The following is a 26,116-nucleotide window of genomic DNA, read 5'->3' on the forward strand; positions in this document are numbered from 1 at the left end:
ATACTCAAATCCTTTTGCTATGAAAGCTAACATACCATTCGCTTTCTTCACTGCCTGCTACACCTGCATGCCTACTTTCAATGACTGGTGTACCATGACACCCAGGTCTCGCTGCATCTCCCCTTTTCCTAGTCGGCCACCATTTAGATAATAGTCTGCTTTCCTGTTTTTGCCACCAAAATGGATAACCTCACATTTATCCACATTATACTGCATCTGCCAAACATTTGCCCACTCACCCAGCCTATCCAAGTCACCTTGCAGTCTCCTAGCATCCTCCTCACAGCTAACACTGCCCCCCAGCTTAGTGTCATCCGCAAACTTGGAGATATTGCCTTCAATTCCCTCATCCAGATCATTAATATATATTGTAAATAGCTGGGGTCCCAGCACTGAGCCTTGCGATATCCCACTAGTCACTGCCTGCCATTGTGAAAAGGACCGGTTTACTCCTACTCATGACTCTTAATGTGATAATACCAGGTAATTGTTTGGGGTTAGACATGTCTCCTTTAATAGGAAAGTGTCTTGATATTTTTCTCCATGGCATAATGTTCTTCGACAGGTTATCCCAGTATTTTAGGTCACATGTAGCCAGACAAATAGCCATAAAGCTGGGTTTTGACCAATGTGCATCTTGCTCTCTGGTACTGATCTCATGGTAAAGGGAGGTCATAATTGTTTCTGGCAAAATATGTATACTGTACATGTTCACATTTTAAAGATGCATCGTATTGATTTGATTCAACCTTTTGACTATAAATGAAACATTTTCCTTAAAGGATTCAGAAAACCAGACCAAATCATCAGGTCCTGAACCGCAGCGCTTGGATGAATTCACAAGTCTCCTGATACCAGATGACACTCGAGTGATGGTTGATTTGTTGAAGTTGGCTGTGTCGAGCCGTGCTGGTGAGAAAGGCAAAGATGTCTTGTCTGCTGTGCTTTCAGCAATGGGCACTGCCTATCCACAGGTAAATATAAGCATTTCATGAAACGCTAGAAACTCGCCTATCTTATTTTTCTCTCACGGTTGTTTTAACTTTTTTTAATAAGGTGTTTATTTAATTTAATGTTGTCTTTTGATTACTTTGCTCGTCAAATGTTTTTTTTTTTTTAATTGCTTATCCCAAATGCTATGAGCTACTATACTGTATTTATTATTAGATTTTAAACTGGAATTTCTTAAGTCAGAGGGTGGTGAATCTGTGGAATTAATTGCCACAGGCGGCTGTGGAGGCCAAGTCAATGGATATTTTCAAGGCGGAGATTGACAGATTCTTGGTTAGTAAGGGTGTCAGGAGCTATGGGGCAAAGGCAGGAGAATGGGGTTGAGGGGGGATGATGGATCATCCATGATTGAATAGCAGAGTGGACCGAACGGCCCAATTCTGCACATAGAACTTATGAACTGCGTTTCTGTACACAGGTTGCTGACATGCTGTTGGAGCTGTGTGTGACTGAATTGGAAGATGTGGCATCGGATTCTCAAAGTGGCCGCCATTCTCCTCAGCCTGTGATAGTGGAAAGTAGTCACCCGTACACTGATGACACATCTACAACTGGCACAGTCAAAATACCAGGTACCTACAGTGCCCTCCATAATGTTTGGGAGAAAGGCCCGTCATTTATTTATTTATTTGCCTCTGTGCTCCACAATTTGAGATTAGTAATAGAAAAAAATCACATGTGACTAAAGTGCACATTGTCAGATTTTATTAAAGGCCATTTTTATACATTTTGATTTCACCATGTAGAAATTACAGCTGTGTTTATACATAGTCAATCCCCTCCCCCCCCAAATTTCAGGGCACCCTAATGTTTGGGACACGTGGCTTCACAAGTGTTTGTAATTGCTTTGTGTTTAAATGCCGCCTTAATGCAGCTATAAGAGAGCTCTCAGCACCTAGTCTTTCCATCACATTTGAAAACTTTTATTGCTGTTTATCAACATGAGGGCCAAAGTTGTGCCAATGAAAATCAAATGAGCCATTATGAGACCGAAAAACAAGAATAAAACTGTTGGAGACATCAGCCAAACATTAGGCTTACCAAAATCAACTGTTTGGAACATCATTAAGAAGAAAGAGAGCATTGGTGAGCTTACTAATCGCAAAGGTACTGGCAGGCCAAGGAAGGCTTCCACAGCTGATGACAAAGATTCTCTCTATAATAAAGAAAAATCCCCAAACATCTGCCCGACAGATCAGACACTCTTCAGGAGTCAGGTGTGGATTTGTTAATGACCACTGCCGGCAGAAGACATCATGAGCAGAAATACAGAGGCTACACTGCATGATGCAAACCACTGGTTAGCTGCAAAAATAGGATGGCCAGGTTACAGTTTACCAAGTACAGGTGCACAACCTTTTATCCGGTGTTCCGGAAACCGAAAAACTCCGAAAACTGGCCATTTTTTCCAGATGTCATCTGCGCACCAAAGCTCGCGTTTTGCGCCAAACTTGACCCGAAACGACCCACGGTCAACCCAGGTCTGTACTACTGTAGCGGCTGCCTCCTCCCCGGAGACCGGGGAGACACTTAAACATCTGTAAATCATTGCTTAAATGTTAGTCAGTTAGTTTGGAGGACTTTTATGTGAAGGGGGGGTGAAGGGGTAAACTTTAATTCTTAGTCCCCTACCTGGTCGGAGATGCGGGGAGCGGTCAATGCCTTACCGGGTCGCCGTGCAGTAAGCTCCGCAGCGCTGTGGCCGGTGGGGCTGCGGGCGGCGCCGGTTGTAGCTCCGACCCCGGCAACTCTACCCCTGGCTGCGAGGCGCTCCAAATCCAGCACGGCCCGCGGCCGGACGCCCCAGCTCCGCGAATGTTGGGAGTCGGCGGCGTCGCAGCGCTGGGACACCAGCGGGGAGCGGGCAATGCCTTACCGGGTCGCCATGCGGCAAGCTCCGGAGCGCTGTGGCCGCCGACCCAACATTCGCGGGGCGTCGCTGGATTTGGAGCCGCGCAGCCAGGGTAGAGTTGCCGGGGTCGGAGCTGCAACCGGCGCTGCCCGCGGCCGGACGGAGCCCCCAGCTCCGCGAGGTTGGGAGTCGCCGACCAGGTAGGGGACTAAGAATTAAAGTTTCCCCCTTCACCCCTACTCCACCACCACCACCACATAAAATCCCTCCAAACTAACTGACTAACATTTATGCAATGATTCTCCCGGTCTCCGGGGAGGAGGCAGCTGCTCCAGACTTTTCAAGCCGCCCGCGCTACCTACCTAATCTACGCTAAAAATCTTCCATTCGGAAATCCGAAAATGTCCGAAACCCGACAAGTGTCTGGTCCCAAGGCTTTCGGATAAAAGGTTGTGCACCTGTACTTAAAAGAGCAACCACAGTTTTGGAAAAATGTCTTGTGGACAGATGAGACGAAGATTAACATATCAGAGTGATGGCAAGAGCAAAGTATGGAGGAGAGAAGGAACTGCCCAAGATCCAAAGCATACCACCTCATCAGCATAATGAATTCTGAAGTGTGTAGACACGTCCTATCTGCTCAAGTTCAAATAAATGCCTCAAAACTCATTGGCCGGCAGTTCATTCTACAGCAAGACAATGACCCTAAACATCCTGCTAAAGCAACAAATGAGTTTTTCAAAGCTGAAAAATGGTCAATTCTTGAGTGGCCAAGTCAATCACCCCGATCTGAACCCGATTGAGCATGCCTTTGATATGCTGAAGTGAAAACTGAATGGGGACTAGCCCCCAGAACAAGCATGAGCTAAAGATGGCTGCAATACAGGCCTGGCAGAGCTTCACCAGAGAAAACACAACTGGTGATGTCCATGAATCGCAGACTACAAGCAGGCATTGCATGCAAAGGATGTGCAACAAAATACTAAACATGACTACTGTCATTTATATGACATTGCTGTGTCCCAAACATTACTGTGCCCTGAAATTGGGGGACTATGTATAAACACTGCTGTAATTTCTACATGGTGGAACCAAAATGTATAAAAATGGCCTTTATTGAAATCTGACAATGTGCACTTTAACCACGTGTGATGTTTCTATTATAAATCTAAAATTGTGGAGTACAGAGGCAAATAAATAAATGATGGGTCTTTGTCCCAAACATTATGGAGGGCACTGTACCTTTATGTAACAGTGTTGGGGTAGAACACACTGATTCTGGGTCCTCTGCTGCTCATGCCCTGTGGCACCTTTCATGGTTTGGTATGGGGGGAGGAGAAAGTGCCATGTGAAAAGGAAGTGTAGATTTGCAAGCAGATGACTTTCATTTTGGTTTATTTTGGTTATTCAGGCGCTGAAGGCCTTCGAGTGGAATTTGACCGACAGTGTTCCACAGAGCGTCGCCATGACCCACTAACCATAATGGACGGTGCCAACAGAATTGTCTCTGTTCGATCAGGTATGAACTTTTTTGCATCTTGTTTTCATCTGCATGTCACGAGCGATAATTTGCCTTAATTTTTAAATCTGGAATATTAAATTGATTGTATTCACAAAAATCATTTTTTTCCTTTTCCAATTGACCTAAAGGGTTTTTTTCGGGCTTCAACTATTGGGGCATATATTTGTGCTGTTTCTGAACTTTGACGGTTGTATTAAAATATCATTGGGAGATTTCAGATCATGTACATTCTTGAGCAACCTCCAAGTAAGTTACTGTGGAGGAAAGATTGAGGAATTAACCTGTTAAACAGATTTTGTGCAACTGATCAATAATAGGGCATTTAATGAAATCACCAGTCTATGGAAAAAATGATTATTTCTTAACTTGGTGTAAATTAAGACCATCCTTTTCATCCTAGGATTTTAAAATGACTAAAATTAAATTAAATTATGCTATTTGGCTGTATGTAAATTTAAACCTTATGGTCATTTTATAAACAAAGGAGAAAATAAATATCTGGTTAAAGAGTTATGTTATTTATATGTTCTTACATTCATAAGTTCTAGGAGCAGAATTCGGCCCATCAAGTCCACTCCGTCATTCAATCATAACTGATCTATCGTTCCCTCTCAACCCCATTCTCCCCATGACTCGTGACACCCTTGCTAATCATTGTTACTTCAGCACAGAGAGAAATGGTGAACCACTGGCTTCACACCTTTCTGTGCATAATTGTTTTGTGCAGGGCAATGAGTCTCATGGCCCACACCAAGTTACTAGGTATTGTGGTGTAACAGGTTATGCATGTTTGTTATGCACTGATATGTTGGCTGACACAGGTCGAGAATGGTCAGACTGGTCCAGTGAACTGAGAATTCCTGGAGATGAGCTGAAGTGGAAGTTTACCAGTGATGGGTCTGTGAATGGCTGGGGGTGGCGATTTACAGTGTACCCCATTATGCCTGCTGCAGGTAACTTGTATTTGTGTATCTTTGTATTATTAAGCGCACAGATTAGGCAAACAGGCACCCTGGCAGCAAGACCTGCCATATTATTTTATTCCATGAGACTGGAACACATATACAGGAACTGAAAGCAGTGATGCACCTTGAAAAGTCCAAATGTCCATATCTTGTAGCCAATGTTTTTGCTGGACCAATGTTTTATTTTTCCTCCATACTTTAATAAAAAATGCTCTGAGATTGTTGGGCGATGTCAGAATACTTGGGTGGCATGGTGGCGCAGTGGTAGAGTTGCTGCCTCACAGCTCCAGGCTCAGAGACCCGGGTTCGATCCTGAGTGGGTGCTGTCCGAGGAGTTTGTACGTTCTTTCCCCCCCCCCCCCCCCCCCCCCCCCCCCCCGAACTTGTGGGTTGTCCTCTGGTGCTCCGGTTATTTTCCACACCCCAAAGGCGTACGAGTTTGTAGATTAATTGGCTTCAGTAAAATTGTCCCTCGTGTGTTGGATAGTGTTAGTGTATGTGGATCGCTGGTCGCCGTGGAGTCGGCAGTCCGAAGGGCCTTTTTCCGTGCTGTATCTCTAAACTAAACTAAGCTAAAGATGTGTGCTTTGCCTTTTATGATTGAAGATCTTTCTATTGCTTTGTATTTTTAAGAGCTTTTGCTAATTACTGTGGGTTCTGCTAATGTTAATGTTCAGTAATACATGTCTTTAAATTAGTTTGTATATTTCGATAACTGCACTTGATGTTTTGTGTGTACAAAGGAACTGCAGATGCTGGTTTAAACTGAAGATAGACACAAAGCTGCAATAAATCAGCGGGACAGGCAGCATCTCTGGAGAGAAGGAATGGGTGACATTTCAGGTCAAGGCGTCTGGACTGGAGAAGGGTCTTGACCTGAAACGTCACCCATTCCATCTCTCCAGAGATGCTGCTTGTCCCGCTGAGTTACAGACAGTTTGATGTCTGTATTGCCGTTTCTTGTCTTGTTTGCGTCATACAACGTACACAACATACAAACTTATCCTTAGGCCATACACAATCTGCATTTTTTCCTATAGTTATCCTTCATTCAAACACTGGAAGAAAGGTCAGAGCAGACTTTGAAAATAATCCTGTCATTAGATCATGGCTTTTTTCTTTTTAATTTTTCTTTTGCATCCTAAGTGGAAATTAATGGATGCTGACATTACATTTGAGAGTGGGAAGTTCTGTCTAAGGAGCCACAGAAATAAACCTGTTTTGCCTCTTGTTGAATCTCGTGGTACAACTTTAATAATATTGATTAGTTTAATTATGCAACCATTGATTTTTGGTAACTTTATAGTATTCGCTGATGTCTTGAGAATAAACTTCTTTCAAGTATTATTTCTGTTGTAATCACACCATTAATGTTTTAACATTTAAACCAGGTCCTAAAGATCTTCTGTCAGATCGTTGTATTTTGTCTTGCCCATCAATGGATTTAGTTACGTGCTTGTTGGATTTCCGATTGAGCTTTGCATCAAACAGAAGCATTGTACCACGTTTAGCTGCCTCTTTGGCAGCTTGTGCCCAGCTAAGTGCTCTTGGTAAGTCCAGAAACCACAGAAATATTGGAAATACTCCGCAAATCAGACAACAATTGTGAGGACGAAATGGTTAGACCAGATATCTTTCACTAGAACTGGGGGGGGACAAACATTTTTGAGATGTGGAGGAGAGAGTGGGAGAAAGGGAAGATCTGTAATAGGGTGAAAGATGAAATGATAAAAGGGATGTGACTTTAAGGTAACACAGACCCAGTGATGTTAAAAATACCAAATAATTATTTAGGGTTTCAAGATCAGTTTATTGTCGCATGTAGGTCACATGACCACGGGGAATAGTGGAGGAAGAGACTGACTGGTGCCTTCCCACACTTTGCTATGTGGGGATGTTTTATGTCAAACCCTATAGTGTGTTGTGTTCCTTTTTTATTGTATGGCTGTATGGGAATTTCATTTCACTGTGCCATCTGGCACATGTGATGAATAAATCTATCTTGTATCTTGTACCAATTGAGGTACAGTGAAATTTAAGTTACCATACAGCCCAACTAAGTAGAAAGCAAAAAGCCACGTAACTACATAAAAGTTAACATGAGCATCCATCACAGTGGATTCCACATTCCTCACTGTGATGGAAGGCAGTGAAGTTCAATCATTTTCCTCTTGTTCTCCCGCGGTTGTGGCAGTCAAACCATCCGCAGTCGAGGCAATCAAAGCCCCCGCAGCTGACGATCGAAGCGCCCATCAGGGTGATCGAAACTCCCGTGTCCGGGCGATTGAAACTCTCTCTGCGACATGGAGCACCCGAGTCGGCCTCTTCTTACCAGAGACCGCGGGCTTCATGATGTTAAAAGTCCACTGGCCCTCACGGTTGAAGCTTCGATCCCCAGCAAAGGGATCGCAAGCACTGCAATGTTGACGTTCCGCAGCCTCCTGCGGCTTAGAGCGCCGGGTGGGTCTCCAGCAAAGGCCGCCAACTCCACGATGCTAGGCCGCAGAGGGGACGGAGATACGATACGGAAAAAAAATTGCATCTCTGTCGAGATAAGAGATTGGAAAAAAAACTTTCCCCCCCAACCCCACCTCCCACATAAAACAAGCCAAGGAACACCAAAACATGTTTTTTAACACATACTAAAAATAACAAAAAGAAGAAAGAACAGTCAGACTGTTGGCGAGACAGCCACTGCTGACGTTACTAAAAAAGATTTGGAAGGAATGCTGGAAATATTGAAAGGAAATGCTGATTATTTGCATTTGCTGAACTCGTTATCAAAGCTTGAAGGTTGTAATGTGTTCAAATGGCAGATGAGGTACAATTCCTTGAACTTGCATCCATCTTTGTGAAGTGAAGGAAGTTAATGACAAATAAATTGGAATAGGAGTGACATAGATGCTAAAATGGTAGGTGACGTGGAGAGCAGGGTCACACTAGAGGTGCTGAGTGTGTGCGCACACACACACACACACACACACACACACACACACACACACACACACCCACACCCATATAATGTAGTCTTCTTCTTACTGTGGAGAAAACCATATCTTGAACAGTGAATATATATTTTCTAAAATTAATAGACTTGCAAATAAATGACTGAAAAAGTGGGATCCAGGACTATGGGAAGAAAGGAGGCAAAAGGGCAGATGCATGAGAATTATGCATGAGAAAGATGTGAATATTGTGGTGAATTAAGGCATCCTTGGGGCAATGTTTTCCTGGGAATGCTAAAAAGGGGGAGAAATGATGTGTTTATTGGTGGGATTATTTAGTGGGAGGTCGGGGGGTGGAAAGCAAGCACAAGAAGATCTCTATCCTACTTCTGGGAGTGGGTTTGTGGAAGAAGTAGGAAGTATAGAAGTACAGTAACTGCTCATTGAAGGTATTATTGAGACAAATGTATTAACAATCTTTTTGCTTTGTACTGAAAGCTGCCAGTCACAGGATGTGGGCTTTGCAGAGATTGCGCAAGCTTTTAACAACAGAGTTTGGTCAGACTATAAACATCAATCGGCTACTTGGTGACAGCGATGGAGAATCGCGTACTCTGGTACGATGACAATGCATTTAACACACTCAATTTATTTTGTTGCTTTTTCAAATGAACCATCAAGCATAATATGCTCACTATTGCGATTTTTTTTTTTTTAGAGCTTTACAGGGACAGCTTTAGCCGCATTGGTCAAAGGTCTCCCGGAAGCTTTACAGCGTCAGTATGAGTACGAAGATCCAGTCGTTAGAGGAGGAAAGCAGCTCCTTCACAGCCCCTTTTTCAAGGCAAGTATTTTTGGTTCTGTGGATGTGGTTGAACACCTGGGAATTTCAATTTACGGATCGCGTTACACCTGATGTTCAATTCTTGACAAGTTTGTGAAAGAACCCATTTCTAAATGATTCCTTTATGGTTTTCAGGTTTTGGTCGCCCTGGCAAGTGATTTAGAGCTTGATACTTTGCCTTGCTGTGCTGAGACACATAAGTGGGCATGGTTTAGAAGATACTGCACAGCTTTGAGGGTTGCTGTGGCTCTGGATAAACGAACACCTTTGCCTCGGCAGTTTCCCGACGAGGTAATAAATTAGTATGATTTTACTCTTCCGAACCAGATTTATAACAGATCAGGCTATTTGAAAAGTCCTAATTCATCCACACAGAATGGCTCATGCGAAAATTACACACATTATCTTACCAATTCCTTTAAAATAGGATGGTTAACTCATTTATTTTTGTGGATGGTATGTGGTTGGTATTATATGGAGGATTGTGAAGCTGGAGTTTATGATATAAGCTTCCTAGAAATTAATAAATGTGTTGTGTAAGTATGAATCAAAAATAACAAATGTAATTCAATTCAGAACAATCAAAAAAACCGAGGCTAGAACTTTTTAAATATCGACACTTTTTTAAAACTTTTTTATATATATTTATTTTACAGAACCATGCGCATGAGGCATTTTTTATGAACGCACCTAGAACTTTTAACTATTACTTGATTTTGGAGAGTAAAATGCAACAAAATTTCGTTCAAGGTGCACTGTGTCTAGGTGTATATCTAGGTGTATATCTGAATGACAATAAAGTTTTCATTCAATCATTCATTCATTCATTCTATGATGTAATTACACCTGTTGAGAACTGAGTTGTAAATATTCAGTTATTGATGGAAGAATTGAATTCTTCCCACTGATACAGAAAACAATGACAACACATAAAATAACATCGGAGGTAAATTATTTGACTGTACAAAAAGAATTTAGAAGGAATGCTGGAAATTTTGAATGTAAATGTTGAACTCATTCATTGTGTCCAGGAGGCTGCCCATAGTGCTTTAGACACATGGGAGGGGTATAATTAGTGGTTTAGAGGTGTAGTTGATAATTGTTACATGACCTCTGTTACATAGAAACATAGAAAATAGGTGCAGGAGTAGGCCATTCGGCCCTTCAAACCTGCACCGCCATTCAATATGATCATGGCTGGGGTCCGGCAAAATGGATAATATGGAACCAAGGATGCCGGTAAATCGGCGGTGGACCTTTATTTAATTAGTCAAACCACTGTTTTGCAGTAAATAAGAATTGTGCAATTGCTGTACTCCAATTACAACATTTTAAGCGGTTTCAAACATTTTGCATTTTTTCTGGTACAGGTGGCAAAGAAAATCCACGAACTGATGATTGATAATGAAAGTATGAATGTTCTTCATGAAAGCCATGATATATACAGAAGAGAACAAGACGAACAGCTTGTCCAATGGATAAACAGGTGTGGAGTCCATAGTTTTCAATGTTTCCTTGTGTGTAATAAATAGTACTTTCAGAGTCATAGAGTTTGGAAATGGGTTCTTTGCCCCAATTTATCCCCGCCAACCAAGGTGTCTCTCATTTGGTCCATTTTACCTACATCTGACCACTAAAGCTTTTTTTATCTAAATATCTGTCCATGCCACTGTACCATTGCCTTTTAAACATTGTAATTGTCATTCCATTTCATTCCATTTAATCACCACACTCTCTTTTAAACATTTCCACTCCTACCTTAAGTCTGTTCCCTCTAATTTTAGACTCCCCTACACTGAGAAAAATACTATACCCATCCACTTCTATGCCGCTCATGATTTTAGATTACCCCTCTGCCTCCTATCCATAGGGACTTTTAAAGGTCCCAGGGCCTCCAAATAACTCAAGCCCTCCAGTCCCAGTAACATCCTCATGAATCTTTTCTGCATCCTTTCCAGCTTAATAACATCCTTCCTGTAGCTGGGTCACTGCAAAAATGCCTGATACTACACGTGCGGTCTCAACAGTAACCTGCACATGATGTCCCAACTCCTGTACTCAAAGCTCTGACTGATAAAGGCAACTTGATGGCTTGTGGCTTGTAATTCATTGGCTTGGCCTCACAGACCTCCTTTGTCACTCTTTAGTCTTCTGGCATCTCACCTGTGCCAAATATCAAATATCCAATTTCTTTCCTAGCTTCCCACAATGTGCTTGGATACTCTTGATAAGGCCCCAGGGATTTATTACTTCAATATACCTTCTGACCACATTGTGGTAACATAAGAGACTGCAGATGCGGGAATTTGGAGTAAAATACACTGCTGGAAGAACTCAACTGAGTTACTCCAGCTTTTTGTGTCTATCTGTTGGAGGAACTCAGTGTGTCAGGCAGTGTCTATGGAGGGAAATGGGCAGTTGGTGTTTCAGGTCATGAATCTGTTCCTGTACATCACTCTCTTAATTCCTTTCCTTCCATGGCCATCTCCACGTTAACATGTGACCGTGTAACAACATTTGACCAGTTTCTTAATTATACGTATCTGATTAATTTGTCTTGATCGTTAAAAAAAGGCTGGGTAACGTGACCTGTGATAATGCTTTTATTGCTCCTGTTTTCCCTCTTTCAATATTAAGCTCGTGCTTAACTTGCAGTGCCGTCCTCTGCTTTTTCCTCTTTTTCTGTGCTTTATGCCGGACGAAAAAAATAATCTTTGTTCCAGTATTCAGTGCCTACCAAAATGGAGCCCTGAAGTAACACTTTTCTGTATTTATTGCTTCAATAAATATGAAATATTCTTAAATTTCTTGAATATATGTAAGAATTATATTTCTTAGAAAAATATTATTTGTATCTAAAAATATATTAAAATGTTTTTATTCCTAAAAAATAATAAATTGTGAAATTAATGACTGCTATATGACGAATTCTCAGACCCATATCCTCATAACAAGTGTAGGGATCACATTGTATTGACTGTTTTTACCTGTAGATTTATTTTCTTGTGGGGGGAAAAAAAGCAGAATTAAGGGAAGCTATGGGAAATGCATTTATACTTCAATATTATCTTTGTTCAACAGGCGGTCTGATGATTGGACCCTTTCCGCGGGTGGGAGTGGAACAATTTATGGTTGGGGTCACAACCACAGAGGTCAGCTGGGAGGAATTGAAGGGGCAAAAGTTAAAATCCCAACACCATGTGAAGCATTGGCAACCTTGAGACCTGTGCAGCTCATTGGTGGCGAGCAAACCTTGTTTGCCGTAACAGCAGACGGAAAGGTGAAAAGCCATTCTTAATATTTTCTGTGCATGTTATCTCATTTTAAAGAATACGTTTTGTTATTGATTTGTTTTTTGATGTGCCTAATATCAATGTTGAAAGATAATGCAATTTAATTTCCCAAATTTGAAAAACTTTTTCACACAGAGGGTTGTGAATCTGTGGAATTTTCTGTCATCAGAAGCCAATTCTGTGGATGCTTTCAAGAGAGTTAGATAGAGCCCTTAAAGATAGCGGAGTCAGGTGATATGGGGAGAAAGCAGGAACGGGGTACTGACTGGATGATCAGCCACAATCGCCGTGATTGGTGGTGCTGCCTCGAAGGGCAGAATGGCTGACTCCTGCACCTATTGTCATAGCAAAAGGATTTGAGTATAGGAGCAGGGAGGTTCTACTGTAATTGTACAGGGTCTTGGTGAGACCACACCTGGAGTATTGCGTACAGTTTTGGTCTCCTAATCTGAGGAAGGACATTCTTGCCATTCTCTGAGGGAGTACAGAGAAGGTTCACCAGACTAATTCTTGGGATGTCAGGACTTTCATATGAAGAAAGACTGGATAGACTCGGCTTGTACTCACTAGAATTTAGAAGATTGAGGGGGGATCTTATAGAAACTTACAAAATTCTTAAGGGGTTGGACAGGCTAGATGCAGGAAGATTGTTCCCGATGTTGGGGAAGTCCAGAACAAGGGGTCACAGTTTAAGGATAAAGGGGAAATCTTTTAGGACTGAGATGAGAAAAACATTTTTTGCACAGAGTGGTGAATCTCTGGAACTCTCTGCCACAGAAGGTAGTTGAGGCCAGTTCATTGGCTATATTTAAGAGGGAGTTAGATGTGGTCCTTGTGGCTAAGGGGATCAGGGGGTATGGAGAGAAGGCAGGTACAGGATACTGAGTTGGATGATCAGCCATGATCATATTGAATGGCGGTGCAGGCTCGAAGGGCCGAATGGCTTACTCCACCTATTTTCCATGTTTCTATGATCTGGACCAGTAGTTTTTTTAAGTTCACACTGCTGAAATCACTTTGCTAAGTCATCAATTGTGAGCAATCTGGTCCCAGGAGGAAAGTGATCACAGTATGAATATTTTTTCTTTGTCTTGTGTTAGTTGTACGCAACTGGATATGGAGCTGGGGGGAGACTGGGGATTGGCGGAACAGAGTCAGTCTCTAGTCCCACTTTGTTGGAATCCATTCAACACGTCTTTGTGAAGAAAGTGGCAGTAAATTCAGGGGGCAAGCACTGCCTTGCATTATCATCAGAAGGAGAAGTCTACTCATGGGGTGAGGCAGAGGATGGCAAGCTGGGACACGGCAATAGGAGGTAAGAAAGTAATGTTCTATTATTGCATATTGCTGGTTTAAAAGCCAAGTACAAGTTCAGATTCAGATTCAGATTCAATTTTAATTGTCATTGTCAGTGTACAGTACAGAGACAACGAAATGCATTTAGCATCTCCCTTGAAGAGCGACATAGCAAACGATTTGAATAAAAAAAATAAATAAATAAATAAATAATAAGTGTCCGGGGGGGGGGGGGGGGGGGGGGGGGGGGGGAGAGAAAAGCAGGTACAGGATACTGAGTCGTGATGATGGCGGTGCAGGCTCGAAGGGCCGAATGCAGTCACCAAGGTACGTTGTTTAGTAGAGTGACAGCGGCCGGAAAGAAGCTGTTCCTCGACCTGCTGGTTCGGCAACGGTGAGACCTGTAGCGCCTCCCGGATGGTAGGAGGGTAAACAGTCCATGGTTGGGGTGAGAGCAGTCCTTGGCGATGCTGAGCGCCCTCCGCAGACAGCGCTTGCTTTGGACAGACTCAATGGAGGGGAGCGAGGAACCGGTGATGCGTTGGGCAATTTTCACCACCCTCTGCAATGCCTTCCGGTCGGAGACAGAGCAGTTGCCATACCATACTGTGATGCAGTTGGTAAGGATGCTCTCGATGGTGCAGCGGTAGAAGTTCACCAGGATCTGAGGAGCCAGATGGACACAGTTGTGTCTAAACGTATTTAATTACGCAAGTTGTGTGATATGAAATGCCAAGGACGGTAAAACTCCATATCATCAACAGTTCGGCTATGTGAAAACATGGATGGTTTGGTACTTGCTCGCCGTGCTTTCTCTCGTGCACTGAGTACATGGTTCTCACACTCTCTTGTGGATTCATTGGAAAGTTTAATATTCTGCTGTATAATATCTTGGGGGAGGAAAAAAAAAGTGAATTAGAAATGTTGGAATATTGATGGAAATCTGCTTGTCTGGTGCCTCCAAAGTCTCAAACATGCTAGATTAATGCCGTTTTACTGCCGTTCCAAAACAAAATCAAAGTAAGAAGTACAAGTAAGAAGAAAAAGAGGTAACCTGATTTTATAGTTGCAGTTGGCATCATAATTAGCAGTGTGGCTGATGTTAGTGAAGAAGTAAGTTGTCGGCTACAGGAATATATACATTAATTGATCGACTGCCAAAAATCGGTAAAAGTTCAAGTTCAAGTGAGTTTATTGTCATGTGTCCCTGATAGGACAATGACATTCTTGCTTTGCTTCAACACAACAGAACATAGTAGGCATTGACTACAGAACAGATCAGTGTGTCCATATACCATTATGTCTAAATGTGGAAGAAAATTTATTGTGTATTCCCTTGTATATTTTTTGAATTAATGTTGTCTTCTAGTAAAACCTGCTCCTAACCATGAAGGTCAAAAATTTGAAAACCCAATGTAGCCATCAGCCTGAACTCTGTCAGTCAGCTGTAGTACTTACTCCAAGAAACATGTCAAGCTAGGTAATGTGTTGCACATTGGTTAGGCCTTGGATGGAATTCCATGTGAAATCATATGGCTGTGATGGCCTCTATGCCCTCTTACTGTGTTGTAGTTCTTATTTTATACTAGTTCTGGGCACCACACCATAGGAGGATGAATTGCCATTAGCCAGAATCCATTCTTGAGGATGTTGTTGAAGCTAGAGATTTATAATGATGATGCGAGACTTGCTAGGTTGGATATGTGGATATCACTGATGGTCCAGGCAGCGGGTAGTCGATGGCCGCACCGGGGGTCGGCTGCCTGTCCCTTTTCCGAGCCTACGCCCATTTCTGCGCGTCCTTGGAGAGGGAACACACGGTGTCCACGTGGACTTTGGAGGCCTTCCGTGAACGCTGGAGGTCGCGTGTAATACTGATGAGGATGACTGTTGTTTTGATCGTGTTGCTTTTTTTGTATGTTTGTGTTTGTTTTCTGAATAAAAGTATTTGTATTCAAAAACAAAAAATAAAGTACGTGGATGTGTGCTCGAGGTGGTGTGACCTGTAAAGTTCTGGACCAATAGCAGGGAATTGGGGATGGCTTGAATATCTCTTAATTACCTCATCCGGCTCAATGTTGGCTTTAATTAGCTCATCTACTAATCAAACTAAAATTGCTGGAGCAACACACGGGTCAGGCAATATCTCTGCAGGAAGTGGGCAGTCAATATTTAGTTTCGAGACCTTTCAGTCACAATATTTTTTGTTCTTATTGTTGATATTTCTTCTCTTTAAAGATTGGCTACATTTTAATTACATTTTCCCCCTTCCATTCTAATTCATTTGGTGCAGCTCAGATTCCAGGGAGCCAAGTGAAACGATGTAATTCAAACAGTCTTCATGATGGCCACCATGTGTGAGTGGCTGGACAAGAAGAGTTACAACTGATGTTGATGCTAGAGTCTACAGATGCTGGAATCTGGAGTAGCAAACAATCTGCTGGAGGAACTCGGCGGGTCAGACAGCATCTGTGTGGTAGGAGGGTGCAGGAAGGAATGGTGGATGTTTTGCGTCCTGATGACAAATTTTGACCTGAAGCAATGAAAATTCCTTCTCCAACCCCCCGCAGAAACCGCTTGACATGCTGAGTTCCTCCAGCAAATTGGTGTTTAGCCCGAATTACCGTTGATGTTGCCTTGTTGGTCTGTTGATAATACCTTGTTTTCATCAAGTTTCTTTGATTATATCAATTGACTAAAATTGATAATGCTGTCTGATGGACATTTATTTATTTAGTTTATTCGTATAATTTCTAGAGGCAGCGTAGAAACGGGTCCAGCTATTACCCATACGCTGGTTCTATCCTACACACTAGGGACAATTTGCAGAACAAATTAATCTACAAACCTGTACGTCTTTGGAGTGTGGGAGGAAGTCGGAGCTCCCAGAAAAAACACACACAGATCACGGAGAATGTACAGGCAGCGCCCGTAGTCAGGATCGGAGCCGGGTCTCTGGCGCTGTAAGGCAGCAACTCTACCGCTGTGCCACTGTGCCGTCCACATCTTAAGCTTTCTCTTTTTTTGGGTGGATGTGAGTTTGTTTCAAATATTCTGATTTCTGTGGGGAGGACATTAATTTAATTTAGTTTTTGCTCCTCTGTCTTTTTCAGTCCTTGTGACCGCCCTCGTGTTATTGAATCGCTGCGTGGCATCGAAGTGATCGATGTCGCTGCGGGAGGAGCACATAGTGCTTGCGTTACAGCCGCGGGAGAGCTTTACACGTGGGGCAAAGGCAGATACGGAAGACTGGGACATGGGGACAGTGAAGATCAGTTGAAACCAAAGCTGGTGAGTCTGACGGATGAGGTCTCAATTGAAACTTTAATCCCTTGTTAGCCTTGATCATGAAAGGAAATTATTGCTGTAGTTGCCAACAATGTGAAGGGTTTGGCATTGATCAACTCTTGAATTTGGGGAAGTTTATCGTCATACAGAACTGATCAAAAAGATTTGTTAGAAAGTCAAGGTAAATGTTAATATTCTGAATTATTACTGTTTGTCCCCGGCTCAAATATAAACTGTGTTCAGTCCAGAATTATCAATGAGACCGTTGGTTCTCTCCCTGGGAATTCTTGTGTAGACTTTATCATTTGGAGGAAGTCTTGGTCCACTTGGACAGCAATGCAAAAATATTTCTAGATTTTACTATGAAGATGGCCCCCCTGTTATTTCCCTGCTTTCTGCAAGTAGCAGAGTAGAGCATGCATATATCAATAAAGACATCAGATCATAGTCGGTATTATGGCTATTTGGTATTTGCGATTGATAAATTATGATAATGGCAATTGATGGTTTGATTGTTCAGTTAAATTAAAATTCCTCTTTTACATGAAGTTCATGCCTTTAGAAACATAGAAAATAGGTGCAGGAGGAGGCCATTCGGCCCTTCGATCCAGCACCGCCATTCATTGTGATCATGGCTGATCGTCCCCTATCAATAACCCGTGCCTGCCTTCTCCCCATATCCCTTGACTCCACTAGCCCCTAGAGCGCTATCTAACTCTCTCTTAAATCCATCCAGTGACTTGGCCTCCACTGCCCTCTGTGGCAGGGAATTCCATAAATTCATAACTCTCTGGGTGAAAAAGTTTTTTCTCACCTCGGTCTTAAATGACCTCCCCTTTAATCTAAGACTGTGGCCCCTGGTTCTAGACTCGCCCAACATTGGGAACATTTTTCCTGCATCTAGCTTGTCCAGTCCTTTTATAATTTTATATGTTTCTATAAGATACCCCCTCATCCTTCTAAACTCCGGTGAATACAAGCCTAGTCTTTTCAATCTTTCCTCATATGACAGTCCTGCCATCCCAGGGATCAATCTCATGAACCTACGGTGCACTGCCTCAATCACAAGGATGTCCTTCCTCAAATTAGGAGACCAAAACTGTACACAATACTCTAGACGTGGTCTCGCCAGAGCCCTATACAACTGCAGAAGAACCTCTTTACTCCTATACTGAAATCCTCTTTCTGAGCTTGGAGATCAAAGTATGTTCAAAACTAGTTTTAGAAGCCAATAAAGAAGGGGGAGTTGACAAGAATGTAGTGCTGGAAGGTTGTATAGCAGGAGCTATTCGCACTCTTTGCAACAAAAAGCAGATGATTATATTGCATACCTGGTGCAGGACATCTCCTCTGGGCTGCAGCAAAATGTATGGTTGGATGAGGTGGTACTAGATGCTGTGGTACAAGTAGAAGCAGTTTGGGTGGAGATGAGAAGTAATAAAGGGAAGAAGCAGAAAGGAAACTTTGCCAGTCTTGGTATTGTAAAAGACAGTAGAATTGATGACCTGTCAATGTTGAGGAAATTAAAGTCGCCCGCTATGATGTGGCTTTCCTTATGATGTAATCTTTCCTTATCTCCCGCTGGCTATTGGGAGGCCTACAGTACAATCCCACTCCATCTCAGCGGATGAACCCTCCAGTATGTCCTCTGAGTGCTGCCGTGACAGTCACTCTGATCAGTAGCGCCACTCCTCCACTTCGTTTCCCTCCCTCTCGGTCATGTCAGAAACATCAAAACCCCACAACACCAATCATATCCCTCTCATAACTACATTTCCACAAAAATCACCACATCATAATCCCAAGCACTGATCCAGCCTCTTAAATTCATCTACTTTCCCCATAAACTTCTTGCATTGAAATTAAATACACTACAGGCCGTCAGCATCACCATATTCCCTCACATTTCCTTGTCTGCCCCTTTGGAGACTTGCTGATCCTGACCCACACCTTCCGATCACTTCTTCCAACTTCTGACTTACAACTCTGGTTCCCACCCCTCTGCATGTCTCGGTTAAACCCTGCCGAACCAGCACTAGCAAATCTCAATGTGCCAGAATCCAGCTCAGGATGCCACCAGTCCCTCTTGTACAGGTCAAATCTGCTCCAGAAGAGATCTCAATGGAATCCCTGCTCCCTGCACTAAATCCTGTGCCAGCCATTCATTCATCTGTCCTATCTTCCTATTACTACTCCCGTTAGCATGTGGCACCGGGAGTAATCTGTCTGTGGAATGGAGGGTTATGGTATGAGTGCAGGCAGGTGGGACTAAGGGGAAAAAAAAAATTGTTCGGCATGGACTTGTAGGGCCGAGATGGCCTGTTTCCGTGCTGTAATTGTTATATGGTTATATGGTAATCTGGAGATTAGCGTTTGCTTTTTAATCTTCTGCCTACCTGGAAATTAATGGAAAAAAACGTTATATCATTGTCCCGAGCACTATTTATAATCGTATGTTTTATTGTATCTTTGCCTCCCCTGGAGATGCCGGAACAGATATTATCCTTACAAATTTGAATGTGTTCCTTTCTCAGGTGGAAGCACTGCAGGGTTACAGGGTTGTAGACGTTGCATGCGGAAGCGGAGATGCCCAGACTCTGTGTCTGACAGATGATGACATTGTCTGGTCCTGGGGAGACGGAGATTACGGAAAACTTGGAAGAGGAGGTAGTGATGGCTGTAAAGTTCCAATGAAGGTACCCGAATGTTTTTAACCAGTCGGTTTATCCATACTGCATATAAATGTAAATCTGAAGCGTGGGATTTTTTTTTCTTGTCCTCATGTCCACATTTTTAGTTTAGCGATACAGCGCGGAAACAGGCCCTTCAGCCCACAGGGTCCACGCCGACCAGCCATCCCTGCACACTAACACTATCCTACACAAGTCAAGTCAAGTCAAGTTTATTTGTCACATACACATACGAGATGTGCAGTGAAATGAAAGTGGCAATGCTCGCGGAACATCAAAACAACCAAACAAATTATAAACACAATCATAACACACATATTATTTTACATAATAAATAATAGAAGGAAAAATGTTCTGTACAGTTAGTCCCTGGTGAGAAAGGCGTTTACAGTCCGAATTGCCTCTGGGAAGAAACTCCTTCTTAACCTCTCCGTTCTCACCGCATGGCAACGGAGGCGTTTGCCTGACCGTAGCGGCTGGAACAGTCCGTTGCAGGGGTGGAAGAGGTCTCTCGTGATTTTGTTTGCTCTGGAGTTGCACCTCCTGTTGTATAGTTCCTGCAGGGGGGTGAGTGAAGTTCCCATAGTGCATTCGGCCGAACGCACTACTCTCTGCAGAGCCTTCTTGTCCTTGGCAGAGCAATTCCCGAACCAGATGGTAATGTTCCCGGACAAAATGCTTTCCACCGCCGCTGCGTAGAAGCACTGGAGGATCCTCGGAGACACTCTGAATTTCCTCAATTGCCTGAGGTGGTAAAGGCGCTGCCTTGCCTTACTCACCAGTGCTGAGGCGTGTGATGACCATGTCATATCCTCAGAGATGTGGACTCCCAGATATTTAAAACAGTGGGTACATTTTTACATTTACCAAGCCAATTAACCTACAAACCTGTACATCTGAGGAGTGTGGGAGGAAACCGAAGATCTCGGAGAAAACCCACGCAGGTCACAGGGAGAATGTAAAACTCCATACAGACGGCACCCGTAGTCGGGATCGAACCTGGGTCTCTGGCACTACATTTGCTGCAAGGCAGCTGCTCCACCGTGCCGCCTTTATGTGGCCTAGCACCCAGCCATAGATATTAATGTTAATTTTATTCTGGGCCACCTATTTATTGCAGGGTGAAGCTTTGGGGCAACAGTTCTGCATCAAAGTGAATGCAAATTGTTTGGGGTGGGAGTTTTTAAGACAGTATAATTCAACTATTTCACCTCACACTAGAATTGATAAGGAAATATAAGATTTATTTGTGTATCTGAAAAGCTTTGAACATTCGTCTCCAGTTGGTTCAGAATGCTGCTGCTCGCCTTTTAACAGGGACTCGAAAGAGGGAGCACATATCGCCAATTCTGGCCTCCCTACACTGGCTCCCGGTGCACTTTCGGGTTCATTTTAAGTTACTGTTATTTGTTTTTAAATCTCTGAATGGGCTCGCCCCGCCTTACCTCTCTGAGCTGCTCCACCCATACACTCCTGCCCGGTCCCTCAGGTCAGCTGGTCAGCTGCTCCTGGAGGTACCGAGGTCTAGTCGGAGGCTCAGAGGGGATAGAGCCTTCTCTGTTGCTGCTCCGGCACTCTGGAACACCCTGCCGCTGCACATCAGACAGGCCCCCTCACTGTCCATCTTCAAATCCAGTGTTAAAACGCATTTGTACTCCCTGGCTTTTGACCATGCCTGAGGCTTTGCTTCTGTTTGTGGTGTTTTTGATGTTTCTTTATTTTACATGTCTTTTCCTACTATTTCTTTTGATTGTTATTTTTGGTTTGTATTAACTTTTTTGTCAATGATTAGTGATGTACAGCACTTTGTTGCAGCTATGTTTGTTTTTAAAGTGCTCTATAAATAAAATTATTATTATTATTATTATTATTAATGCACAGTTGCCAAAATGAAGATGGTTGTCAGTTGATTAAATTAGTTCCGTTTAGAGATACATCATGGAAACAGGCCCTTTAGCCCACAGGGTCTGGTTCTGTGTTATCCCATTTTCTCAACCACGCCCTACACACTAGGGGCAATTAACTTACAATCCTGCAAGACTTTGGGATGTGGGAGGTACCTGAAACACCCAGAGGTAACCCACGCAATCATACCGACAACGTGTAAACGCCACACAGACAGCATCTGAGATCAGGCTCTCTGGTGCTGTGAGGCAGTAGTTCTACCAGCTGCGCCACTGAGCCACCTTATAGCTGATCAGCTATGTGACATTTATTATGGACTTGTACATAGTGCTTGCACAGAATCCTTTAGAATTGTTCCCACCTATAAATGTTGCTGTGTGTGCACGACAAACACTCAAGCAACATAACTCTGTGATACTTTATCTGTATTTAATCCTCCCCTCAATGTTGCATGTATGGACTGCCTTGTATCATTTGGGCTGCACATAGCTAAGGATTTAATACAAATGTTATTGGACATCTAACTTTCTGACTTAATAAGTGTTTCAAACTTATTCTGCCTAATCGATCCCAGACTATGTAAGCAGCCATCTATGTTTGTATTTGGGTAGAACTGAATTTAAGCAATGGATGCATTTTATATTCAACATTTCATGTGCAGATAAGTGAGACAATTTACCTGAAATATCAGTACAATATGGGGATGCTTCTGCTGATATCTCATTTTCTCCCCATTAGATTGATTCTCTAACTGGACTTGGGGTAGTTAAGGTGGAATGTGGATCACAATTTTCTGTGGCCTTAACCAAGTCTGGATCTGTTTATACTTGGTAAATATCCATCTTTTATTGTATATATTTCTAATGTTGAAGTGCACTCATTAGTTCCTGTAGATCATAAATATTTTGGGGACCTTCTTAAGAACAATCGCTAATTGTTTTCTAACTTTGAAATTAAGACGTTAGTGTCATTTTTCAAGAACTAGTTAAAGTGCTCTCCATAATGTTTGGGACAAAGACCCGTCATTTATTTATTTGCCTCTGTACTCCATAATTTGAGATTTGTAATAGGAAAAAAATCACATGCGGTTAAAGAACACATTGTCAGATTTTAATAAAAGGTAATTTTATACATTTTGGTTTCACCATTTAGAAATTATAGCAGTGTTTATACGTAGTCCCCCATTTCAGGGCACCATAATATTTGAGAAACAGCAATGTCATGTAAATGAAAGTAGTCATGTTTAGTATTTTGTTGCATATCCTTTGCATGCAATGGCTGCTTGAAGTCTGCGATTCACGGACATCACCAGTTGCTGGGTGTCTTCTCTGGTGATGTTCTGCCAGGCCTGTATTGCAGCCATCTTTAGCTTATGCTTGTTTTGGGGGCTAGTCCCCTTCAGTTTTCTCTTCAGCATATTAAAGGCATGCTCAATTGGGGTCAGATCGGGTGATTGGCTTGGCCACTCAAGAATTGACCATTTTTTAGCTTTGAAAAACTCCTTTGTTGCTTTTGCAGTATATTTAGGATCATTGTCTTACTGTAGAATGAACAGCGGGCCAATTAGTTTTGAGGCATTTGTTTGAACTTGACCAGACAGGATGTTCCTATACACTTCAGAATTAATTATGCTACTGTCATCAGCAGTTGTATCATTAATGAAGATAAGTGAGCCAGTACCTTCAGCAGCCATACATGCCCAGGACATAACCCCCCCCCACCACCGTGTTTCACAGGAGGTAGTATACTTTAGATCTTGGGCAGTTCCTTCTCTCCTCCATACTTTGCTCTTGCCATCTCTCTGATATAAGTTAATCTTCGTCTCATCTGTCCACAAGAACTGTGGTTGCTCTTTTAAGTACTTCTTGGGGAAAACTGTAACCTGGCCATCCTATTTTTGCGACTAGCCAATGGATTGCATCTTACAGTTGTAATTATGCTCCTAGAGCTAACCCCCTTAGTCTAGTTCAGTAAAACACTGAGTCAAGCACTGGACCACTAAATCTTTTATTTTATGAAACAATGACGAATTCCCTGGACGATACCTAACCACACCACGGGATCGATCCTTGTCTCTGCTTGTCCAAGCCCTTCAGCTCGTGCAAGCAGATACTTCCAAAAGGTTACCCAGTCCCAAGCGCTCCTCCAGAAGATCAATAACGAACCTCGTGGAGGTCATCGAACCCTGTGGGGCAGATCTACATGGGGGTGGTACCCCTACCAACCAATCACAGATATCGATTACATTACAATGTTTCTACAGAAGCTTCTGGAAAGAAGTCAGTTGACCCAAGTAATGCAACATTCTCCCAGGGAGTATAAACAATACAAACAAGGCTTCATACTTCAGCCAATCCTCAAACAGTAACATCAACACCTTGCAACATTATTAACAGTATGTACAATCCTTCATCAGCCAGCCTATCATGCTAATGCAGTTGCAACACCTTTTGGGTTTCTCTGCAAAGTACTAATACGTTTTAACAATTATGAGGACATCTGGACCTCATCTTATCTGATAGTTCAATCTAAGACCTAGACTTCCAGGCACCAATTTGCAGCTCTCAGCTTTGCACAGAAATTGACCAAACAGGTTTTGCAAATGCCTTGATACTCCATTGTCTATGTCTCTTTTAGCCCATATTGCAGCCTCTGTATTTCTGTTCATGAAGTCTTCTGCAGATAGTGGCCATTGACAAATCCACGCCTGACTCCTTAAGAGTGTTTCTGATCTGTCGGACAGGTATTTGGCGATTTTTCTTTATTATAGAGAGAATTCTTCTGTCATCGTCTGTGGAGGTCTTCCTTGGCCTGCCAGTCCCTTTGTGATTAGTAAACTCATAAGTGCTCTCTTCTTAATTATGTTCTAAACAGTTCATTTTGGTAAGCCTAAGGTTTGGCTAATGTCTCGAACAGTTTTATTTTTGTTTCTCAGTCCCATAATGGCTTATTTGACTTCCATTGGCACAAATTTGGTCCTCATGTTGATAAGCAGCGATAAAAGTTACCAAAGGTGATGGAAAGACTGGAGGAAAGACTAGGTGCTGAAACCTCTCTTATACCTGCATTAAGGAGGCATTTAAACGCACCTGAACAATTACAAACACCTGTGAAGTCATGTGTCTCAAACAATATGGTGCCCTGAAATTGGGGGGGGGAACTATGTGTAGATACAGCTGTACCTTTTACATGATAAAACTAAAATGTATAAAAAATACCCTTTAATAAAATCTGACAATGTGCACTTTAACCACATGTGATTTTTTTTTCTATTACAAATCTCAAATTGTGGAGTACAGAGGCAAATAAATAAATGTTGGGTCTTTGTCCCAAACATTATGGAGGGCACTGTGGATAACAAATATAGGAACGATGAGGCATCATTTTTCATTTAAAATCGTCTCAGGACCAAAGATGACGGGGGGAAAAAATAGAATTGTTCAAAGGAAGGCAAATTCAAAGCAGGATTTTAAATCAACATTTAAATAAATGCTCCAAACAAATCTGTGGGGAAACAAAATTTGACCAGGGAAAAAATATTTTTTAAAGATATTAGGGGAAAAATGTAAATTCTAAGATATTAGGAGAAATTTGGCACTGAACAATGATGTATTGTGGGGAAGCACATTTGCATGGTTTTAGGACCAATACCCCGCCAAGAAATGTGAGGGTTTAAAATAATATGGGAGGAAGAAGAGGATAAACATGAGAGAAGAGTAAGTATTTATAGGTTTAAAGTGAAGGGAAAAAGATTTAGCAGGAATCTGAGGGGTAATTGTTTGACACAAAGGGTGGTGGGTGTATGGAACAAGCTGCCAGAGAAGGTAGGTGAGGCTGGGATGATCCCAACGTTTAAGAAACAGTTAGACAAGTACATGGACAAGACAGGTTTGGAGGGATATGGATCAAACACAGGCAGTTGGTACTAGTGCAGTTGGGACATGTTGGCCGGTATGGGTGTGTTAGACCGAAAGGCCTGTTTCCACTGTTTCACTCAATGACTCTAGGCGGAAATCGTTGTATTGAGAATAAAGTGGTATAACAAATTAAAAGATTCATGCAGGAAATTAAGGTGTAGGAAGGTACAAGGAGCAGTTACTCTACTTCAAAATTATTGGTCAGTGCATAAAACGTATTGAAGCTGCAGGATTACATCAAATCTATTGTCACAAATTCATGAAGGAAGTTTTCTCCTCAAAACCACAAACTGCAGATGCTAGAAATTCGTAAGGAAGTGGAAATATTTTTGTTTTCTTAACCGTTTGGCTGAATTCGTAATCGAATGTATTTTATAATTTACAGGGGTAAAGGTGACTACCATAGGTTGGGTCACGGTTCTGATGACCATGTCAGGAGACCTCGGCAAGTCCAGGGTTTACAAGGGAAGAAGGTGATAGCAATTGCAACTGGATCTTTGCACTGTGTGTGCTGTACAGAGGATGGTAAGACTTGTAATATTTGAAATATGCAGCTAAGCTAATATAGATGTGTGGCACCCTTGAAGA

At 42.4% G+C, this 26,116-nt stretch overlaps 1 protein-coding gene across 3 annotated transcripts in view; it reads left to right on the forward strand.

The window, feature by feature from the left end:
- herc2 (HECT and RLD domain containing E3 ubiquitin protein ligase 2) overlaps positions 1-26,116 on the forward strand; it is a 192,596-nt gene that overhangs the window by 146,426 nt on the left and 20,054 nt on the right. For all 3 annotated transcript variants that reach the window (XM_055636505.1, XM_055636506.1, XM_055636507.1), the window contains exons 69-83: positions 783-974; positions 1,430-1,583; positions 4,275-4,382; positions 5,207-5,338; positions 6,742-6,900; positions 8,794-8,912; positions 9,014-9,139; positions 9,275-9,430; positions 10,510-10,625; positions 12,221-12,419; positions 13,533-13,747; positions 16,842-17,019; positions 19,551-19,712; positions 22,350-22,441; positions 25,914-26,053. In XM_055636505.1, the coding sequence (XP_055492480.1) occupies positions 783-974; positions 1,430-1,583; positions 4,275-4,382; positions 5,207-5,338; positions 6,742-6,900; positions 8,794-8,912; positions 9,014-9,139; positions 9,275-9,430; positions 10,510-10,625; positions 12,221-12,419; positions 13,533-13,747; positions 16,842-17,019; positions 19,551-19,712; positions 22,350-22,441; positions 25,914-26,053 (2,248 nt within the window). The remainder of the gene's footprint in view (positions 1-782; positions 975-1,429; positions 1,584-4,274; positions 4,383-5,206; positions 5,339-6,741; positions 6,901-8,793; positions 8,913-9,013; positions 9,140-9,274; positions 9,431-10,509; positions 10,626-12,220; positions 12,420-13,532; positions 13,748-16,841; positions 17,020-19,550; positions 19,713-22,349; positions 22,442-25,913; positions 26,054-26,116) is intronic.

The sequence above is a fragment of the Leucoraja erinacea genome, chromosome 6 (assembly GCF_028641065.1).
Source record: "Leucoraja erinacea ecotype New England chromosome 6, Leri_hhj_1, whole genome shotgun sequence".
Taxonomy (NCBI): domain Eukaryota; kingdom Metazoa; phylum Chordata; class Chondrichthyes; order Rajiformes; family Rajidae; genus Leucoraja; species Leucoraja erinaceus.